The 22,200-nt window shown below is 42.5% G+C and overlaps 1 protein-coding gene across 1 annotated transcript in view; it reads left to right on the top strand.

The window, feature by feature from the left end:
- Positions 1-5,603: 5,603 nt before the first annotated feature.
- Positions 5,604-22,200, top strand: part of SGIP1 (SH3GL interacting endocytic adaptor 1) — a 134,689-nt gene continuing 118,092 nt past the window's right edge. Inside the window, exon 1 of the mRNA XM_056867431.1 lies at positions 5,604-5,860. Within this exon, the coding sequence (XP_056723409.1) occupies positions 5,851-5,860 (10 nt within the window). The 5' untranslated portion in view covers positions 5,604-5,850. The remainder of the gene's footprint in view (positions 5,861-22,200) is intronic.

Here is a 22,200-nt window from a genome sequence, read left to right as displayed (position 1 = left end):
AAAATTAATTTCAGTGGAGATAAATGTAAAGTTCTGCATTTAGGTAGGAAAAATCAAATGCATAATTATAGGATGGGGGAGACTTATCCTGGCAGTAGTATGTGTGAAAGGATCTAGTGATCTTAGTAGCCCATAAACTGAACACAAGTCAGCAGTGTAATGCAGTAGCTAAAAAGGCAAATGCGATTTAGGGCTGTATCAATAGAAGTATAGTGTCCAGATTATGTAAAGTATTAATATTGGCTAGGGACCATGGGTTTTTTTGGGGAGGGTTGGCCATCTTTTGGGCATGGAGCAGGGGTCACTGGGGTGTGGGGGGAGGTAGTTGTGAATTTCCTGCATTGTCCAGGGAGTTGGACTAGATTAGTGGTTCCCAAAGAGGGCAGTACCACCCCCTAGGGGGCAGTGGGATTACCTAGGGGGGCACTAAGAGGCAAGGGGGCAGTGGTTGGGCACTAGAGGTGGGCCCCTTCAACTGTGTTGCTCACTGATTTACAATAGATCAAGCTATGGCACCATGCTGGCAAATTTGGTGGAAACTATCAGAATTTTTTTCCAGACTTTGAAGAGCTGGTACCACTGGATCAAGTTCATCAGTTTTGTTGAGTAAATTTCAACTAAAAAGTTTTAATTTGATTTTGAGTAGATGTGCAATTAATTGTTACTGTTTTGAAATGTTATGGTTATTATCTTCTTTATTGCGTCATGCAAACCCCTATTTTGAATAATGCTTTTGATAGAGTAGGGGGGCACTGGGGTTGAGTTTGTGGAACCAAGGGGGTAGTGGCCCGAAAAGTTTGCGAACCACTGGACTAGATGATCCTGGAGGTCCCTTCCATGATTATATGATTCTACATTATTTGTAAGAATTTATTTCTATTATTACTTCTTAATAATTACTGTTTTCATGACTAGACTCATAAACAGCAAGCATCACACACTAACAGGGAAGCCTCAGGTTTACTGTCTGAGATACAACATAATTTTAATACAGCCACCAAAAATTTAGCTACACGTGAAGTTACTTGTTTGTCTTTGTCTCTTAGTAGCCAAGAAGTTTCCTTTTTTTCCCTTTTATCCCTTAGAAGCTCCTTGATAAATTGATCTTGAGCAGCATATATCTAGTGTTGGAGGGATATAAGGATTGAAACAAATCTTGCTACTGACAATGTAGCCTTGGGGTCCCTATCGCTTAGTAAAAAAGGCATTATGTCAGTCACAGAGGCATTGGATTTGTATATTAAAAGGGGGGAATATAGTGCGATCCAAGTTCCTCGTAAAAGCAGCATTCCAAAAGGGCATGGGCTAATGAGTCAATAGAGCCAGAAGAGCAAGGGCAGATCCTGTCTGAGTATGGTATATTCAGAATTCTGCCCTGCATTACCATAGAAGGGTTAGCATTCAATCTAGCCAAGCAAAAAGTTCTACAGAGACGAGGAGTTGTCAAATAATATGTATAGGCAGGCAGACCACGTGGAAGAGGTATTCCGAAGAACTGGGATGAACAGACGCGACGAGCACGAAAAGTAGTGCTGTTATAATCAAGCTCTTTAATGCGCTTTTTAATTTTTGTAAAAGCTTCAGTTTTCCCAAGATCTAATAACATATCCTGCGAGAAGCCCAACAACGACAGTTTCTCATCTAAGATTTTTTGCCATGAGGGCCAAGAAGTTTCAGCTTCTAGAGAGACACAGTCCTGCTTAAACAAAGAAAAAAATGAATTCAGCTCTCAAATCTGAAAATTCAGGGCAATCTAAAAGAATATGATCTATAGAGTCAATTTGGTTAGTACCACATCCACAGAATCGATTAGAGTAGGGAATACCATCAAAGCTTCCTAACAACACCTTGAAGGCAAGGCATTCCATACTTTGGAAGAAATAATTCAAACAGGACATTTGGCATTTTTATCAGGGGAAGAATACCAACTGAAAAGGATGAACATACTCTACAAACTCAGTCTAAGCAGCATACTATTATAATCAAAATCCCACAAATGTCTTTTAATTGACTTGACTCAATTCACAGCTATTCAGAATTTCTATCATATCATAGGTGATACCCAAACATTATATTTTGAAGTTGGGTAAGTTGGTTGGAAACAAGAGAAGGAAGCAAGAATAGTTGAGACTCTGGGGGCTGCCAGGAGGTGAGAAAGAAGATATAGTGTTAGAAAGGGGATACAGGGGGAAATGAGGTACCCCCACAAGTCCTTGCAGGTTCCATACTGCAAAACTAGGCTAAGCGCAGCATGGCAGCAGGAACTATAAAGAGCTTTCCTTGGGAGAGGCTGCCGGGGATAGATAAAGTTAAGTTGGCTGATGGGTGGGAAGGAGAGAATAAAGTAGGCTATGGGAGCTGTGAGGAAAGAGGAAATAGTGGGGGAGGGGAAAATGAAATGCCCCTTGCAAGTCTTTGTGGACCCCCTGCTTGTTATATATATATATTTGTATATATAGGTGTAGCCTACCTGTCCCAAAAGGTTTAGGACACATTAAATAGATCTGGCAAACAAAAGTAAACCAGCTAGGATTTTTAAAAAGGTAAAGGTAGTCCCCTCTGCAAGCACCGGGTCATTCCTGACCCATTGGTTGACGTCACCTCCCGACCTTACTAGGCAGACTATGTTTACAGGATGGTTTGCCAGTGCCTTCCCCAGTCATCTACACTTTACCCCTATCAAGCTGGGTACTCATTTTACAGACCTCGGAAGCATGGAAGGCTGAGTCAACCTTGAGCTGGCTACCTGAAACTGACTTCCGTTGGGATAAAACTCAGGCCATGAGCAGAGCTTTTGACTGCAGTACTGCATCTTGCCACACTGCACCACGGGGCTCTATCTAGAATAAAGCAGAATCCAAAATGAATGTCCTGACCTGGATGGCTCAGACTAACCTGATCTCATCAGATCTCAGCAGCTAAGCAGTGTCTGCTCTGGTTAGTACTTTGATGGGAGACTGTCAAGGAAGTCCAGAGTTGCTGTGGAGAGTCAGGCAATGGCAAACGTGAAACGTTTATGGAGTCGCCATTAATCCACTGTGATTTGGTGGTACTTTTCACCACCAAGATATAAATTTTCAAGCAAATTGGATCAAGGGTCCAATTCTATGAGCCCTTGAAAAAGGTGCCTTCAGGCATTCCACTTTCAGAGAAAAAAGGACTCCACCTCAACAATGGAGGGAACAAAGGAGAACAGCAGCTTTATACAGCTTGTTTCCAAAGGTGATTGGCTGGGAGCACTCTGTGCTTTTCATCTGCAAGAATCTGATTGGAAGGGAGAAATGACATGGCCCAGGAAATCAGTGGAATCAAAGAAAAACATGATCACATGCTGTATTTCTGGTAAGCACCCGAACTAAAAAAAAAAAAAATGGATTGCTTGGGGAGGGGTGTTTCATTATATTAACAACCCCAGATTTGTATCACCATATGCAGGAAATCTCTGTACCTACCCAAATCAGCAATTTCTGTGTATATCTTTGGCTCAGCAATTTTCTTATGCACGCCTCTATACACAACACAGCAGTGAAAAATCTGTATGTGAGTGATGAAAAGCACACTCCTAACACTAAATATCCTTAATCTTTCCATATCAAAAAAGTCAAAAGAACATGGGAATGCTATATGTGCATCTGAAAATGTGCACACATGGCCTGCATTGCACAATGTACAATGTGTACAATGGAACAGCTCATGCAGGTTCACCCTTCCATTGCATGTATGACACTAGTAAACCACACATGTGTACTATGTACAGCAGATGTACAAAGCAATTGAATGTTCACATAGATGGGAAGGGGAGCAACAGAATGACAAAGGCCATTGTGTGTGTTTAGCAGGAACAGTGGAACTTCCTGAAGGCTAAACTATGGCTCTACATTTTTACTGAAGTCTTAGAATTTGCTGATGCTTGTGCCGATGACCTTTAATGTAGTCCTCTCAGACCAACACAGTGCTGTACTGTTTTTGCATTTACATTATCATCTTTAGTGCATAATACACAAATCAGTAGAGGTCTCTGCAGTGTTGCATAGAGAGGCAGTGGGTGCCGGGAGACATGTTGCCATGTAGATCCAATGACATCTTCCAATCCCAAAGTTCCAAACCAAAATTAGATTCATAGAAGGTGTGCACTGATGCAAATATATTGTGCAAGATGTTGGATTTATGTACAGAAGTGCAGTTATCTGCTCTATAGCTACACTTTTATAACAAACTAATCTCTCAATTTAAATAATGGTACAGGCTGTTGGGAAACCATGCAGCAATGCGTTTCACAGAGCACATCCCTTCAGAAAACATAGCAAGCATAAGCAAATGGGAAGTAGGTTAACTTCGCCTGGAACCTCTAATCCTGGTATAATGTGAGAAAGTTATTTACTTTCCCAAAGCAATGACAAGCACCACTATCTCAGCATTTCCCATGATTTCTTCTGTTTTATTTGGCTCTGGTTAATGTTCTCCCATAGTGCGACTGCAACGCCAACAGCTACAGACACATTACCTGGCCTTGATTAAATATGGATGGCTATGCGAGGAGCGGGCAGAGCACTGAGGTGGTGATAAGCAGCTGCACTCTGCTTCTTCAGCGTGGAGTGGAATATCCTTCTACCTTGGCTGCGTTGCATGTTAAGACCTCTTCAAATAGCCATTGATAGTGGTGGCCAGGTGCTGATGTCAGTGTGCCAGTTGTGAGTTTTGGTTTTAAGAGTTGTCCCTGGCGAATAGCTGCAGCCCACTTCACAGCTTGAGGGTTCTTTTCTCTCTCAAACTCTCAGGCTTTTCTAGCCTGGTTTGAAAGTCCCTCATGCCTGCGTGCCTTTTGTTTCGTCTCCCTTTTTCATGGCAATTCCCTGCTCTTTGGCACGGATGCTCTTCAAGCGAAATTAATTCCTAGGCATCCTTGGAAAGGTGGTCTGGTTGAAATTTCTTCTGCATCACCCTCCTGAAGATAATTGCTTCTGATGTGACGTCAGGCCAATTGATTTTTTTCTTGAATGGCTGAGGGAGGGAGGGATCAGCCGACACAAATGTGAAGTCAAGCTTACAGCTTCTCTGTATTATGAGAGCGAAAGAAATTGACATGCTGGATACACAAACACCGTCAGAATGCAGCCACATTTCTCCCTTTGTAAGGTGCCAGGCCTGTGGAATGCCTAGCTGTTTTGAGGAAACTTGATGTTTTTTGGTTAGAATGTACAAATCGATTCCCGCCCTCCTCCTCCTCCCCCCCACCCCCCACCCCGCGCCAGAAGCCTGTTTACATGCAGCTTTCACAGCCGAGCTCTCTGTAAATCTGACAGTGCTTGATAATTAATCTCATCCCTCCAGCTGCTGCAGCAAGATTATTGAGAAGGGAAATACAGCACAAAGTACAGAAAGGGGGTTGTGTGTGTGTGTGTGTGTGAGAGTGAGAGAGAGAGAGAGAGAGGCTAAGAAATGCAGGGGGAAGAGGTTCCTGTGTTCTCCAGGGGTATTGTGTCAGGAGATGCAAGCAAGCCATGTGACGAGATAGAAAGCTGGAGGGATTGGCTGAGATACTAGCAGGAGTGTGAGCTAAGCCAGCTCCCTCCACCCCTCCCTTTCTTTCTCTCTCCCTCTCTCAGCATCCTTCTGTGATCCTGTAGGTGATACAGCTATAGCAGCATCCATGGCCTGTCTTTTGCCTTAGTGCACACTCATTCCTCTCTTCTTCTTTTTTTAATTTCAAAAATTTGCTCTGGCAGCTGTACCCATCATGAATCTGAGAGACTGGTTTTAAGAGCTTACATTAAGCATCTGGTAACTGGAATCGTAATTTCCTGTATTTTTTCAGGCTCCTTGGAAACTGAGGAATGCAATTCTGCCACCATGATGGAAGGTAGGTTGTTCTGATTATGCCGTGATGTTTATCCTGTGGTTTGTTTATAGCTGTACTTAGAGGGGAAATGCTGTTGATGCTTAAGACTGTAGAATTCATTCTGAATTCTGAATATAGGATTAAAAAAACATAAAAAGTCCAGATGGGGTGGTGCAGATAATCAACATGCTACATGCCATCTCCATGATCAGATTCTCCATTCGGTGGATGCAATTGAGGATATATACATGTTTTTTTAATTCCCATAGGTCTGTTTGTAATAGAACCGGTGAACAGAGAGCCCTTAGTGGCTTGTAGAAATGTTCTTAGATAGATAAAGAGAAGGAGAGAAGCGCATGCACAACAACATGGAGCATTTCTTCATTAAGTAAAATCTTTTAATTATGCACTGCACTCTGGAAAAAATCCTTACCATTTTTTTTTCTGGAAAGAGTCCTATGAAACATTTGTTCAGGTCATATTTGCTGTAAGCCTTTATTGGGGGATGATTTCGTTTTTTCTTCAGCACAAGGATTTTTATGCATGCACCTGAAGTATTTGAAGGCTTTGAATATATTGAAATGGAAAAACAGCAGATCTGTCTCCCTCTCTCCCTCTCTCTTTCTTTAATCCATCCATATAACGCTTGTGATTTGAGGCCATAACATGGCAATCCTACAGTGCTGTAATTTGCAGCAGTTATGACCATACAATGTTAGGCTCTGTTAGTTTCCGCACATGAACAAAATAGAGGCATCTTCCTATAAAGCAACATGGCCAGCTGAGTGGCATAGGACAGTCATCGCATTGTGTTAAAACGTGTACATGTAAACATGTGTGGTCAAAATGCAGAAGATGATTTGGTCTGACAGGTTTTTGGCGAGGGTTTTTTTTGGAGCAGGGGAGGGAATTCAACCATGTAGAATAATAATTTTCATTTCACCATCTCTGAACTCTTGAGGTAAAAGGTATCTTCTCATCTCCTACGAAAACAACTTGTTTTTAGTAATAAGATTATATTCTGAATTGGTTTATATTTTCTGAGATGAGGGCAGAATGGGCAGTGAGGTTTGGGGTATTTATACCAGGTGAACTGTGACTGGATTTCTTCTGGCTTTTATACTATACAATGGTGCAGAGATAGCTTTTTGAAAACAGTATTTACACTGTTTTGAATCCGGCATAAATCTAATGAACAAGTCTGTGCAGTGTACAAAATAAGCATGAAAACAGGATTAATGTTGCATATATGAATAAAGATTCATAATTTAAAACCTAAAAAACTCTGCTGTGATCCAAACCGTTATTTGCAATTTACCCCCCCCCCATACACAAACACACATATCTTGCTATGAGCTGTCTGCTTACTATAGTTGCATTTCACAGCCTGTTCTTGACTCATGGCAAATTTCCCAAAGACTGAATTGAGACTGGATTGCAATTCAACACTTCATAACATCAGGAACGGCAGATTTCAAAAGTGCAAACTAGTTATTTAAGGGTTAAAATACTTCAGTTTCTTAAAATTAATCAAAGCCTCATTTATAACAAGATCTGCTGTATATAGAGCAGAAGGTCCTGAGTAAATTTATATGATTTGCTCTTTATGGCCCATCTGAGTTAAAAAAAAATTGGCCTAGCTTGCAACAATATTTTATGCAGTCAAAATGGTTGAATGTGCTAGATTTTAGCTACTGAGTCTTTGTCATTTTCAGTGAACTTTGGAGTTCTTACTCAACTAACATATAGTTTTGATTTGATTTTTCTTCCCTGTATTGTCACAGAAACTAACATATAATTCTGCACAAAAATTCTGCTTAATTTCGACATGTGGTGAGTTTCTGGTTTGTAATATTAGAAATTTGCAGGTGTGACTGAGGTTCATAGCTTTAATTTCTTGAGCAACAAAAAAAAAAGGCAATTTCAATTATTTTTGCTGTGGACCGGGAAAAAAATTACAGACTTTCGCCTTGAGGTAAAGTATTTTTGGACTGTGAACTCAGTCAGCTCCATACCAAGCTCTTTAGTTGCCATAGTGTGTCTCAGGGCCAAACTATAGGAGATGTTGGAGACCCCTGGCCAGATCTTTCTAGGGTTGCCAGATCCCTCTTTGCCACCAGTGGGACATTTTTGGGGTGGAGCCTGAGGAAGGCGGGGTTTGGGAAGAGGAGGGACTTCAATACCATAGAGTCCAATTGACAAAACAGCCATTTTCTCCAGGTGAACTCATCTCTATTGGCTGGAGATCAGTTGTAATAGCGGGAGATCTCCAGCTAGTACCTAGAGATTGGCAACCATAGATCTTCCATATCTTTAAATTTCTACATATAACTGTGGAGGCCTCCTATTTGGATCAGGACCATGACAGTGGTGGGGCACAAGACAGATTTTTTATCTCTTCTCTGCTGCCTGCTCCCTAATGTAAATTGGCCTCTTGGAGGTGCTGTATTGGCCAGTAGGAAAAACATATGGGAAGACTTAGGTTTTCCTTACTAAAGCAAATGACGCCACTAGAGGGCCAATGTACAGTGAGAAGCAGGCAGGATTCATCCAATACCCCTTTTAGAAGCTATCTGTAGAAATAACTAGCCAGCCCAAGGGAGCCCAAACAAACAAGTTAAAAACATGCGTCAGCCATGTGAGAGCCTGCATCTTTCAAAGACTAATATTTAAGCTGAAGTCTAACTGCAGTATCTCAATGCAATTAAAATTTCCCTCCAAGTTCCTTTTTAAATCTTTCCTCCTGGGCCTGGGTGTGACTCACTTGCTGATGGACAAGAAATTACATCTTAATGTTTTACATATTTCAAGAGATGTAAAAAATTCTATTTGTTTCCTTAATTTGTACTAGAAATTATGTTTACTGTGTGTGCAAAGACAATGTCTGCTTTTTCAAAGTTGCCATACAATTATAACATGCACACAAAATTCATTGATACATTTTGAAGTGAACCTGCCTCCTCTTTAGTAGAGACCCTTTCGGGTCACAGCTGTTCTCTACGTTAATACAGTGGAGATTGAATATATCAGGGGTACCCATCTTAGTTGTAGCCTCCAGGTGGGACCTTGGGATCCCCTGGAATTACAGCTCATCTCCAGACTTCAGAGATCTGTTCCCTTGGAGAAAATGGATGTTTGGAGGGTAGATTCTATAGCATTGTACCCCACTGAGGTCCCTTTTTATTCCCAGGCTCCATCTCCAAATCTCCAGGAGTTTTTCAACCTGGAACTGGCATACTGAACCCCCCCCCATCCCCCACCAGTTTCCGGGGGGTGGGCAACCCTACTCAGTTGTAACTCCGGTCTTGTGGAACTCTTGTGGAACTCTTACCTATGTATTGTGGGGTGTAAACAATGTAAGGCTTTTTGATTAGTGCTACTAACATTAATAAACAACTAATCTGGCCTCTCTCAAACATATCTTGGATAATAACAAAATACTTTGCTAAAACCATAATGTTTGAAAAGCAAATGGTATAAGGTATAGGCCACTGGTATATACATATGAGCTCTCATGGTGTAGTGGTTAAGAGTGGTGGTTTGGAGCAGTGGATTCTGATCTGGAGAACCGGGTTTGATTCCCCACTCCTCCACATGAGTGGCGGAGGCTAATCTGGTGAACTGGGTTGGTTTTCCCACTCCTCCACACGAAGCCAGCTGGGTGACCTTGGGCCAGTCACTCTCTCATTCACTCTCTCAGCCCCACCCACCTCACAGGGTGTCTGTTGTAGGGAGGGGAAGGGAAGGTGATTGTAAGCCGGTTTGAGTCTCTCTTAAATGGTAGAGAAAGTTGGCATATAAAAACCTTCTTCTTCTTCTCTCCCCACCCACGACTTCAGAGTGTATCTATACTTCTATGCATTAAAAGCTCCATTTGAGATGGACAGAGTAAGCCTATACTGCTGGAAGGTCTTTTGGACAAATACACATGTCCAATATTTTGTTCAGAGGTTCTTGTAGGTTATCCGGGCTGTGTTACCATGGTTTTGGTATTTTCTTTCCTGACGTTTCGCCAGCAGCTGTGGCAGGCATGAGTGTTACTCCTCTGAAGATGCCTGCCACAGCTGCTGGCGAAACGTCAGGAAAGAAAATACCAAGACCACGGTCACACAGCCCGGATAACCTACAAGAACCAATGAACTCTGACCGTGAAAGCCTTCGACAATATTTTGTTCAGACTTCAGGGATAATGTAGTGTAAGTGAGTTAAGAGGAGGGAATTGTGTGACCATCTTGAATGGTTAAGAGGACTCAGTGAAGGTTGAAAAATGCAGTCATTTAAATGCTTCTTTTTGAAAGGCTGTAGCTAGTTTGAAGCTCATATGTACTATTCATTTTCTATGTTTCACAGACGTTTGCCATTAGGTTCCACGAAGGTTGAGCACAAATAATATAAGAATGAATTAAACAAAATAAATCAGATTACTATACAGTGCACTTAAAATACAAATTTAAAAACATAGGCCTTGAATATAGCCTTTAGAATGAAAATCATCTAATGGGCAGAGCAATCCTAAAGGGGGGGGTAGTTCTGGCACGGCTGGGGACAGCGCAGCCATGGTTCAGCTGCGCTGGCTCCTGATCGGTTTTCTGCGCGATGACGAGTAAGCCAATCAGGGAAATTTCCCCAAGCTATGTGAAACCACTGTATGCAGTTCCACGGGGCTATGACACCACTTTAACTGGCATAAGTCTACATTGGCAAAAGGAGGCGTTCCTGAGGCAAAAGGGCTTAGGTATAGGGTTGCCAAGTGCCAGGTGGTGGTGGGCAAATCCCCTCCAATCCACCTGGCTGCCCACCAACCAGCTGAGGGTGAGCAGGCAATGCGTGCATGCATGCCTGCCTGAGGCACCATGTCACTTCCGGTTTACACCTGGAAGCACCGCATCGCAAGGGGCCATTTACCACTCAAACTCCCAGTTTGAATGGTAAAGGCTCCTTGTGATGTGGCACTTCTGGGTTTAAACCAGAAGTGACATGGTGCTTCAGGCAGGCACGTGTGCACCCATTGCCTACATGCTTTGGTTTGATTAGTGCAATTCATTCAGTTTATTTTGTGGGGAATGGATACACAGTTTGGACAGTTTTCTTATTCTGTGATTGATGGTCCTCATTGCAAGAACTTTGGATTTCCTCCATTTTAAGCAAATATCAACTTGCCATTGAATCACAGGTAGTTTCCTTTTTGCTGGCTGACATTAGTCCTGCAGTTATGTGATTTGTGGCCAAATTCTTGTGATTTGTGGCCAAATAATAACTTTGAGACACTCTTCTGCTAAGTATTAATGTGACTATCTTGTAATTTTATTAGTGGCATAGTTTTCTTTTGTCATCATTCTGTAACTGTTATAGATATCTGTACTATGATTTTGTTGCAAGGTTATGCCCCTGTGGAATGAATCACATAGAATCAGTTGCACGTGTTCTTTTGCCCCCTTTATCAGGGAATCTGCCTTAAGTAGGGAATGGCACCCAGTTGAACGCAAGGTAGCCTTTCTTATGTCTACTCGGGATCTGGCCACAATTGACCAAGTAACCAAGTTTTTGCAATATGCAATGTGGATCCACGAAAGACAATGTACTATGATTTTATTGTATGGCTGAAGACCTCTGGTCGAAGGAGCTTATTGTTAATAAAGGAAAGGAAAGGAAAAGACATGTGCATTTTATGTTGTTAAAGCAGCAAAATGAGTTTAGGTTTGATAAGAAAGTTAGTGTTGCATATCGTCCCAATTTCTGGGAGGAAAACATTATTTTGTCAATGGCTTCAAAATTTCCAGAAGTTTTATATCTCAAGTGCTATCATGGTGTCATAGCACTAATCAGCTTGAACGGGGGAAAAACAAAAGCTATGCAGTTATACCTCTGCCATTGTTGGTAATTGTAACATTTTGACCAGTAACACAGTAACATTTTAAACACATTTTGACCAGTAACATTGTAACATTTTAAACACGTTCTGTTTAAAATCTGATTTCCCTTATCTTCTTGTGATCATTTTGTAATTTGCCTGTGTGTGTGTGTTTTAAGGTTTTTGATTCTGTAAACCAACTTGACCTTGTCCATTTTCCTAATCTCCCTCAGTTATTGCTCTAGGCTTGGGTAGGTTAGGGTTGCCAATTCTGGGTTGGGAAATACCTGGATATTTTGGGGGTAGAGAGAGGGGTTTGGGAAGGGGCAGGACCTCAATGGAGTATAATGCCATAGAGTTCAACCTTCAAAGCAGCCATTTTCTCTTTGTCGCCTGGAGATCAATTACAGTACTGGGAGATCTCCAGGCCCCACCTGGAGGTTGGCAACCCTAGCAGGAGGTAATCAATTCACAGTTGCTCATTACAGCACCACTTGAATCTCACCCTCAAGAACTGGAGACTCTTCTGTTTTTCATAAATGTTGTGGCTTACTGGGAACAATTCACCTTTTATTTCTTGATGGAGGAAATGTATGGAATCAGCTCCTCTTTTTGTCTATGTTGGCCTATTGGGAAGACAAAAAGGAGAATGTCCAAGCCAGGAGCACAAAGTAAAGATGAGAAGGGATACCCAGCTAGGGATGCCAGGCTTCCAGCTAGAGCAATCCTTTTGGTTGCCTGTCGTTGCCTTGGATGCCAGTAGGAGACTGGGGCGGGGGGTAGGAATGCGTATCAGCATTGCCCCAGAGTGCTTATATCACTTCTGGTTAAAACCAAAAGTTACATAGCGTGGGAGCCAGTGGGATGTAGTGGTCAAGAGCGGTGGTTTGGAGCGGTGGAATCTGATCTGGAGAACCGGGTTTGATTCCCCACTCCTCCACATGAGCGGTGGAGGATAATCTGGTGAACTGGATTTGTTTCCCCACTTCTACACACGAAGCCAGCTGGGTGACCTTGGGCTAGTCACATTCTCTCAGCTTCACCTACCTCACAGGGTGTCTGTTGTGGGGAGGGGAAGGGGAGGTGATTGTAAGTCGGTTTGAGTCTTTCTTAAGTGGTAGAGAAAGTCAGCATATAAAAACCAACTCTTCTTCTTCTTCCATAGGGAATGCTCTAGCATTTCACAAAAACTCTATGGTAAGTGAGCCAGGCCCCACCCCTGGTTCCTCCTGGGGGCTGCCAGCTGTGGGAGCAGCCAGTGCTGCTTATGTTAGCTGGCAGCAAAAGGACGCCTGCTCCATTCTCCCAGAAACTTGTTATAGGAACAAGGTGGCTTGTTTCCCCTTAAAATGAAGGTGATGTCTAAATTGACCATTGGTGACCTTAAGGTAGGAAAACCTTGCCACCTTGCTTTTCTGTGAACCTTTTGTTGGCAAACCCTTTCAGTCATAATGGAATTCTGAGGCATCACTCCCAACAACATGGTTACTATGGAGCTTCTTAGACATGGCTGAAGAAGGATGGATTTTCCTTTCAATTTCAGGAACAACAGAAGGGGGGATGGATTTTGAGGGGGTCCAAGCTGTCTACTGTCATCTGAAAAGAGTCAAGGGGCAATGGCCCATCCTGTAACTGGTTTGTCTACAAAGTCCATGGGGGTAGAATCAGCAGCTATATTGCACAGTGGCACAACTACTAGGCATCAATGTAATAAGGAAAGGAAAGAAGAAACCAGCTCACGTCCTGATAAGAATGAGGGTAAGTTTGATGTAATATACAAAACAATTCATTTTTCTGGTGTGTGAATTGTGTTCATATCCAAAAGATTAACCTTTATGCCAGCCCCTAAATTCCAGGGACACTAGAGTTGCCAGCTCCGGATTGGGAAATATCTGGAGATTTGGGGGGTAGAGCCTGAGGAGGGCAGGGTTCGTTGACGGACTTCAATGGGGTATAATGCCCTAGTGTCCACCTTCCAAAGCGGCCATTTTCTCCACATGAACTGATCTCTGGTGCCAGAAGATCAGTTGTAATAGTGGGAGATCTCCAGCCACCACCTGGAAGTTGGCAACCCTAACTGAAACACATGATACTGCTGTGTAGCATCCAGCTAATAGCAGCATGAATCTAGCATGGGTGAGAGAAAGTAAAGTAAGCCGCAATTAAATATGATCAAATAATTTTGAATGGAATCAAGTGGTTTAAGATTCTCCCCTTCTAATGGTTATGTAGTATATGCAGCAAAGTAACCAAAATATACTTTTGACTTTTCTGCTACTATTTAAAATTATAGATGAAAACCGAATATTAGGTGAAACACTAGCCTGGCACCTCTCAAAGACTGGCTCTGTTTTGTTTACAATGTACTGCTGTTACACAAACTGTGGCCAGTATGTGTCAGTCCCTATTATTCTTGCAAAGATGGCTTCTTAGACTTGTGATAACGACTTTCATCTGAGGGAATTTATTTGGAAAACAACAGGTGAAAATAAAATTTAAAAGCAATGATGACTCTGCCCCGGACACACTGACCAGGTGTTTGGAGGCCGTGACTGGATGGTTGAGATAGAGCTGGCTGAAATTGAATCCATCAAAGGCGGAGGTCTTGTGGTTTGGCCAGGGCAGCTCTGAGATGGCTGTGTACAATTAAGACCTGTGTACAATTGACGGTGTACAATTAAGACCTGTTCCTGCCGTCAAGAGCCTGGGTGTGATTCTGGATGCCTCCTTATCAATGGAGGCCCAGGTCACAGCTGCAGCCAAGGCAGCCTTTTTCCATCTCTGCCAGGCTATGCAGCTGGTTCCCTGTTTCTTCTGACCTGACCTTGAGTCACCGTTGTCCTTGTGACCATCACCTCCAGGCTAGATTACTGTAACTCACTCTACGTAGGGCTGCTCTCAAGAGTGACCTGGAAGCTCCAGCTGGTGCAGAATGCTGCAGCTAGGTTCCTCACAGGGACCCCGCTGAGGGCTCATATTCGGCCAGTGCTTTGTTAGCTGCAGTGGCTCCAGGTAGAGCAGCGGATCAGATTCAAGATGCTGGTATTAACCTTTACAGCCTTGCCAAATTTTCCCCCTTTTTTGAGTTCAGTTCAATCTGAACCGAAAAACCGCCGAATCGGGGGAAATTTGGCTATTTTTCGGTTCGGGCCGAACCGAATCGACAGTCCTAGAAATGACTTTTAAAAGCATTATTCCCATACATGCATGATGATCCTAGACCAGTACCATGGTATTATATGCATCCACGGGCTTGAATATAAATTACCTACCAGTAAATTGCCTTGCTTAACTGGAAATTGTGTTTATGTTTGCTGCCTTGGGCTATAAGGAAATGGACACAGAAACTCTCAGATTTCAATTAAATTTTCAATATAATGTGTACTATAGATAATGAAGGGATATTTTGTGCATCCTGATGCTTAATTGTATAGGAGAGAAGTACTCAGATGAAAGAATTCATTGCTATTTATTAAAATATGTATATCCTCCCTTTCCCTTGTGGCTTACAATTTCAAGATTAAAAGCATATACAATGCATTGAACCCTCTACTACATTAACACTCTTCCCCAGGAAAATGCCTCTCAAATTATATTTATTAAAATTTTGTAATTTTGTAAATCACATTGGTGTGGGAAGGAGAATTTTATCCCATGATGATAGCGGTGTCATGGGAGCATGATATTGCACAACCTTGTTCTGTACAGTGCTCACAATTGCAATGGGCATGCTGATCGTAGGGCAACATTTTCATGTTCTCATTGACAAAATACTGTGGTGCAAGTTACTGAAAAATCTGATATCCATTCAGTAGAAGCGCTACCAAGAGGGAGGATTTCTAATTCTTCTGTATTCACACCAGAAGGGGGAAAATCCTTTTTTTATTCTTTAAAAACATTTGCTTAAGCAATCTTGGTATGCATTAAGGCTTCCATTCTCTGCTTAAGTTGAAAAAAGAGCATTTTAAGAACAGCTTTTTTTTCCAGCAAGGTTCCTCCTGGACAGCAAGTCCTTTCCCTGGTGAATGAAATTAAGTCTTATATTATGGCAGCTGCCAGTGTCCTCTTCATTTCTTATTCATTTTTTGGTCTTAAGACCAGGGAGGGCAGGGAAGAGGTTAGTGATCAAAACAGCACAAATGCTGCATCTTTTCAGTTAGTCTACTACACAGCTATGATATACTGCCTCCTGGGATAAGGGGAAGGGAGCTGTGGTGATCCTCTGAAACAAAATCATGACCAGACAGATCATGGATGGCATCTGTGATGTAATAAAGCTTTTTTCAAATGCAAGTTGAGTCAGAGTCGGCAGGGTTGAATAGAGGTGATTTTGCAAGTAGATGTTTTAAAGCAGACTGTGAAGCAGGAAGTCTTTTTGGCTGTGAATTCTGTTGCTGGTAGGGTTGCCAGGTGGGTGGTTTCAGCTGCTCCGGAGAAGCAATTTACCCCCAGGTATACCCCAAAAGTGTCGCATCACCCCGGCTGCTTTAGCACTCAAACCCCCAAAATTTGGGGAAGTGACATCATCGCCCCTGCCCCACACCCTAAAACCTCCCACTGATCGAGAGGGGTACCTGGCAACCCTAGTTTCTGGCTATTTCAAAGTGCTAACTATTACCTTTATAGCATGAACAGTGGACACTAAAAACGTGGCAGGAAACCTTCTACCAGTAATTTATAATTTTATATTATATGTTTTTAATTTATATATTATATTGGTTTTATTTTGTTGGAAGTTGCCCTGAGCCCGACCTACCTGGGAAAGGGTAGGATATAAAATAAATAAATATGCTTTCTGTCTAGGGTTTCCAGGTCCCTCTTCACTACCGGTGGGAGGATTTTGGGGCGGAGCCTAAGGAGGGTGGGGTTTGGGGCAGGGAGGGACTTCAATGCCACAGAGTCCCATTGCCAAAGCGGCCGTTTTCTTCAGGGGAACTGATCTCTATCAGCTGGAAATCAGTTGTAATAGCAGGGAATCTCCAGCTAGTACCTGGAGGTTGGCAACCCTATTTCTGTCCTATATGCTCACATTCATTAATGTGATGACAGTTTGGGCACAGAGCAGGGTACCTGCTCTCTGAACCTCGGTTTTGAGTGGCTCAGTAGGTTTTTTTCTAAATAGTTTCTTTTCTGATAGCAAGTGAAAACTCTAACATTCTGAAAGGCTTTTCCTACTGTCTTAACTGCTGGTCTGAGTGCTACTGCTTCCTGTTCCTGTTTCATTTTGTGGCTTTTTAAAAAAAAAATCTTTTTGTATTTTTAATCATGAGATATAATTTTTGCCATAGGTTGTTGTGGGTGTGTGTACTTGTGTATTGGGATGAGAAAAGTGCCGGGGAATTAATTATACTGATGTGGTGGCCACTTAAAATATTGCTGTCTGTTAGCTAGATTCTTGTGGGAGGCTAGCCCAAACTGTTATCAGTGAGCAAAAGTTGACAGTGCTACATTCTTCTACTCCTGCTTTTTCATGTGGCCATGAAATGTGGCTTATCTCCACACTCCAAGAAACCTTCCGCCCATGGACCAACAGGACCTGGGGTAAGCCTACCCCAACCCCAATAACTCTATGTGAATGAGGGCCTTTTATTAAAGGGGGCTGGGCTACCATGTTTGCAGATGACTCTGTGAGTAAGAGAGAGGACGTGAGAGGGGAAATTGTCAAGGCTCTTTATATATTTTAAAAGAGCTGACAAGGGTGGCGAATGCTACATCCTGACCTACTTGTACCCTGGAACCTGAGAGAGAAAGAGGTTGTAGAGGGTGGTAGCCAACCACTCTGTGTGAGTGGAGAAGGTGCGTCACACCAACATGTATGCATTGAGGCACTGGGTTGACTAACCATTTCAGTGCACCATTTCATATTCTACTGCATCCAAGACAGTGGAATTAATGTGCTTGCTTTTTCAGCATAACTTGAGGGTAAGTATTGAGGAACATGAATGGCTGGAGGTTCAGCTACATGGTAGTATGGCAGTGGCATCTATAGGGATGGCTCTAATACCCTCTTCTCTGTGTGGCCTTCTCTGTGTTCTTCATCCAGGTACCTTTTGAAAAAATTAAAATTGATAATCCAATGCTGGAAAAATAGCTTGTTGTGTGTACAGAGGTGCCATGTTGAAAGAGTCAAAGTGACCACCAGTGAAGTGTTGATTTGTTGTTGTCTGAAACCGATGTATTACGAAGTATGATCAAGTATTATTATCTAAGGACAACAATGTAAAGTGGCAGAAGCCATGGTAAATTATTGAATATGGGGGGAAATATTTTGGAGCTCTTTTTAGTTGTAATGTTAGTGATTAGAGAATACTAAATACTAACACGACTACCCATCACAATCTAAATGTTTGGGAAGATTTTGTGTGTGTGTAAAGTGCCTTCATGTCGCAGCCTACTTATGGCGACCCCTTTTACACATAACAGTGCCCTGAAGGGCTTTATACCAGGGCAGACTGGCCATTTGACTTGCTGGGAAAAATCACAGTGGGCTGCTGCCATGAACCCCACCATCTCTACAGTGAGGGAAAGTGGGCATGGTGGCACCCAGCTTCACCCTGTGCCAGCCAAGCCCCAGTGTGCCTCGCGAGGAGGGGCACAGGAGCACCTGGTTTTGCCCTGTTCGTCCAGGTGTGTTGCAGCCAGAGAGAAAGAACATGGCAGCACTTCTGCTGGGTCTGTGGCCTTCAGGTGAGGGATTATGGCAGCAGTACAGGTGTGCAAGCGGGAGGGGTGTGTGGCCTTTTCCAGTGCTGTTTTCACTTCCAAGTCCACTACTGGATTTATAGGTAATAATCTGCACCTTTAACTGAGCACTGGAACAAATAAGCAACTAATCTAATGTTTTTAAAATCAGCATAATATGCATGTACCTACTGCTTCCCTCTAAAAAGCAGGTTGCCGCATTTGTACCAGCTGAAGTTTTTGAGTGATCTTCAAAGCTACCCCCACATAAAGTGTGTTAGAATAGTCCAGCCTCAAACATACTGTGGCATGGATCACCATTAGACTTGCCATTTGCTAGCTGAAGGCTGAAGGTAAACTGTGCAGCCATCCCCCTCCTGTTCTCCTTTAGAGTGGCAGGGAGAAAATGGTTGGAGAAATAGTGACACAGTCTTTACCATAAAGATTGGGGGAATTCCTAGAGTGTTGCTTGAAGTGGTGACATTACTTCAACTCGAAGTCACTTCACACTTCACCTGGAAGTGATATTGCTGTATTGTGTGACACTCTCCTTCTCTATGCCTCACCTCAAAAAGTTCCTGGGATTGCCAAGCTCAGGCCTGGTGAACCTATTCAGCATGGCCAGATTGGCTGAGTCAAGGTAAAGGTCTAATTTCCTTATAAAGTTTAGCATATGATAAACTATGTTATTAGAAATCCCACAAATTCCCCATTCTATCAGGACCATAGGATCCAGCCTAACTCTCAGAGTCCAGACCAAGTTAGAGGAAGGTAAATTAATGCCATCCAATGTTGGGAGAGTTTTATCCCTCCCAGGAGTGGTCTTAGTAGTTTTGGGGGCTTGGGCAAAAGTCCAGGATCGCCCCCAAAATCACTGCCACCCCACCGCTAGCTCCCCTTGCCAGAGGCAAACAAGGGGTGGCAGGAGCGAGGTGGGCAGGAGCCACCACTGTTGCCAGAAGCCAGCTGCCTGAATCCCAGGCAAGGCAGGGGCAAGTGGTGTGAGGAACCTGCTCTTCTTCTCCTCCATTGGTGGGGAAAGGGCCACCAGTGGTTGGGGCCTCCCAAGTGTGGGCCCTGGGGCTGCTGCCCCTGTTGCCCATTGGCTGTGATCCCCCCAGATCTCTCCAAAACCTCATCTTTCTGACCATCATCACTTCTGTTTTTCCTGGATTCAGATTCAGCCTGTGCATTCAGTGATTTTACAGGAATTTTCTGATTTGAAATCATTTTTAAAGAGCTTGAGATGTCACTGGGAAGATCTACAGAGGGGTGGCAAAAGAGTAGCAAAAGGGTCGGTGATTATGTTGAGAGGAAAGCTCTTTCATGCAAAGTATAATCTACCCACACAGAAGCAAGTCTATATTTCACATTCAGATGAGTTAGGCAAATGAGTGGGCAGGCAGTTTAAGGATAAGCATTCTTGCCTTCCTCCCCAGTGCTACCTATGAAGATAAGTCATTGTTGTCTCACTCAGCCATCTAGTCGGGGGTAAAAGCAAAGTTACTCTTTGTGGAAAATTCACAGGGTAAACCTGTTCTGACCCAGCAGTGCTGAGTACCTTTTTAAATAGCAAAGCAAATTGCATTGTTAAAATGCTTCTTTCAGCTGCAGCAAAGGATTAAATATATGAAAGTAATGTTCTGCCTCTGTCATGTGGCACTGAAAGCTAGAAGCAAGCACCCACAGTTTAGCAGCATTCTGAAAAGAAATGAAAGATGTGTTCTTTAGCAGTTCATCTAGCGGTTACGTAAATTGCAATTCTGTATGTTCATAAGCATTGAAGACTTCCACATCCTTAATTTTTTTTTTTTTAAAAAATAGAAATCTTAAGAGGACTGCCGCATAGGAGGAGGAAGTAAGGACAAGGTTCTGTTTTATGTCTCTACCTGTACTTCATATCAATCAGGTTGGGAATAAGACTGCATTTCAGACTTATTCTATTTGTTGCACCTCCAGAAACAATAGCAAAGAGATCAAACTTCAAAATAGCTTAGCAAGCAAGCCTAAGTTGTGATGTGAACAAAACCATTAATTATACAGGTTGAAGGGGTCACAAAGGTAACTAGAGCAAAAATTCTGAGACACCTTCAGGCTCGCAGATTTTACTGGCATGAAATTTTTATGGGCAAACACCTGTTCAGTCAGGAGCATCATCAAACTGTACTCGACCAAGAGGAGTTTTAGGTAAAACGTTCCAAGTTGACTTGCCCTTATAATGGGATCTAACTGAACAGTTGAATTATGTTAAGTATTTCAAACTCTCCTAGAAGCAAAGTCTTGTGTGCTTACAATTATTTGCTATCTTGGAACCAGGTACCTTCTCATCAATTGAAACTTGCAGGTGTATGCATACCTAATCTGATAACCTGGGTTGGTTTCCCCACTCCTACACATGAAACCAGCTGGGTGACTTTGGGCTAGTCACAGCTCTCTTGGAGCTCTCTCAGCCCCACCTACCTCACAGGGTGTCTGTTGTGGGGAGGGGAAGGGAAGGAGATTGTAAGCCGGTTTGATTCTTCCTTAAGTGGTAGAGAAAGTCGGCATATAAAAAGCAACTTCTTCTTCTTTTTCTATCCTTGGTCATGGGGCTTTTAGACAATGGCTTGGATGACTCTAGTGGTTATTTGAGCATTGTGCTAGTTTGTCCTTCATGCATTCCTTTAATAGGTTTTTTGGTACCACTTACTTCACCATTACCTCAGTTCACCTTTGTGTTGCCTTGCCTATGCTTGTTTGCCAGTGAACCTTAACTCTCTTCTTCAGCAGTAATCATGGATTAAGCCAACCTTAAAATAGTAACAGTCCTCTTTTCTTTGATGACGAGTGTGGGAAAGGTGCCTGGATAGGGAGGTTAAGTGAAGACTGTATACCCAGATGGCAGCAGCATGACTTTGCCAGCTGGGAATTCTGAATGACTGATCTGCCTGCTTTGATGTGCCCAGAATGGTAAAGCGGTAATAATTTGACCCCCATGAACTGATGAACAGCAAAACTGCCAAAGCTAGAAGTTCAAAAGTCAGAGCAGAAAAGAATCAAGAGTTATGCTTCCTGTGTTTTCCTTCCTACCTTTATGTGCATATTGCCAAAAGACATGCTCAAGTTACTTAGGTAGAGAGTTTGTTCTAGTAATGTCACACATTAGCAGTTTACAAAATTATATTCCACTCTGTGTTGCTGGATTTCCAATGAATGTTTTGTGCCATTTGGGTTGCATTTTTTCCTAGTCTTCCATTTGATCATCAGCGTTTAATTCTTTGTGCATAGGTGTTTTATTTCATTTTTCCATGTTATCCTAAAGTAACTGGGCTCTGCTTCATTATGTATCATGTGTGTTACTTTCCAAGATTATCCACTTTATTTATTCCCAAAGGGAAGGCACATACTTGTGTGGTCATAGCAGCCTTAAAAACCTCATACTGCCCATAGCAGTGTGTCCCAGGTACAGCAAACTAAGTGCGAAACATGGCCAACCAGATACCTTCTCATCAATTGAAACTTGCAGGTGAATGCATGTTTATGCACACAAACCCTGTAGCAAAAGTTACAGTTTATGTGGAGAGACCTGTTTTGTTGGAAACTCTCTTATATTAAAATATAGTCAGTTGTCTGTGAAATAATTCCCTTTTGTGGGGAAATTAACCAAATGATACTTTATGGTACTGGAGTTTGGGTAGAAAGTATTTCAGAGGACATCTATTCCTTTCTGTTCAAAATTTTGAGAATTTTTTGAGGAAAAATAACCAGATTTCCTAAGTGTGTATTGGGTATAGCTATTCAGCAAGAATTTGTGATTCCTTCATTGGAAACAACAGCATGGCTAAATGCA

Source organism: Euleptes europaea, chromosome 2 (assembly GCF_029931775.1).
Source record: "Euleptes europaea isolate rEulEur1 chromosome 2, rEulEur1.hap1, whole genome shotgun sequence".
Lineage (NCBI taxonomy): Eukaryota > Metazoa > Chordata > Lepidosauria > Squamata > Sphaerodactylidae > Euleptes > Euleptes europaea.
Note: the sequence above shows the minus strand (reverse complement) of the source record. Positions and strands in the feature narration are given on the sequence as shown.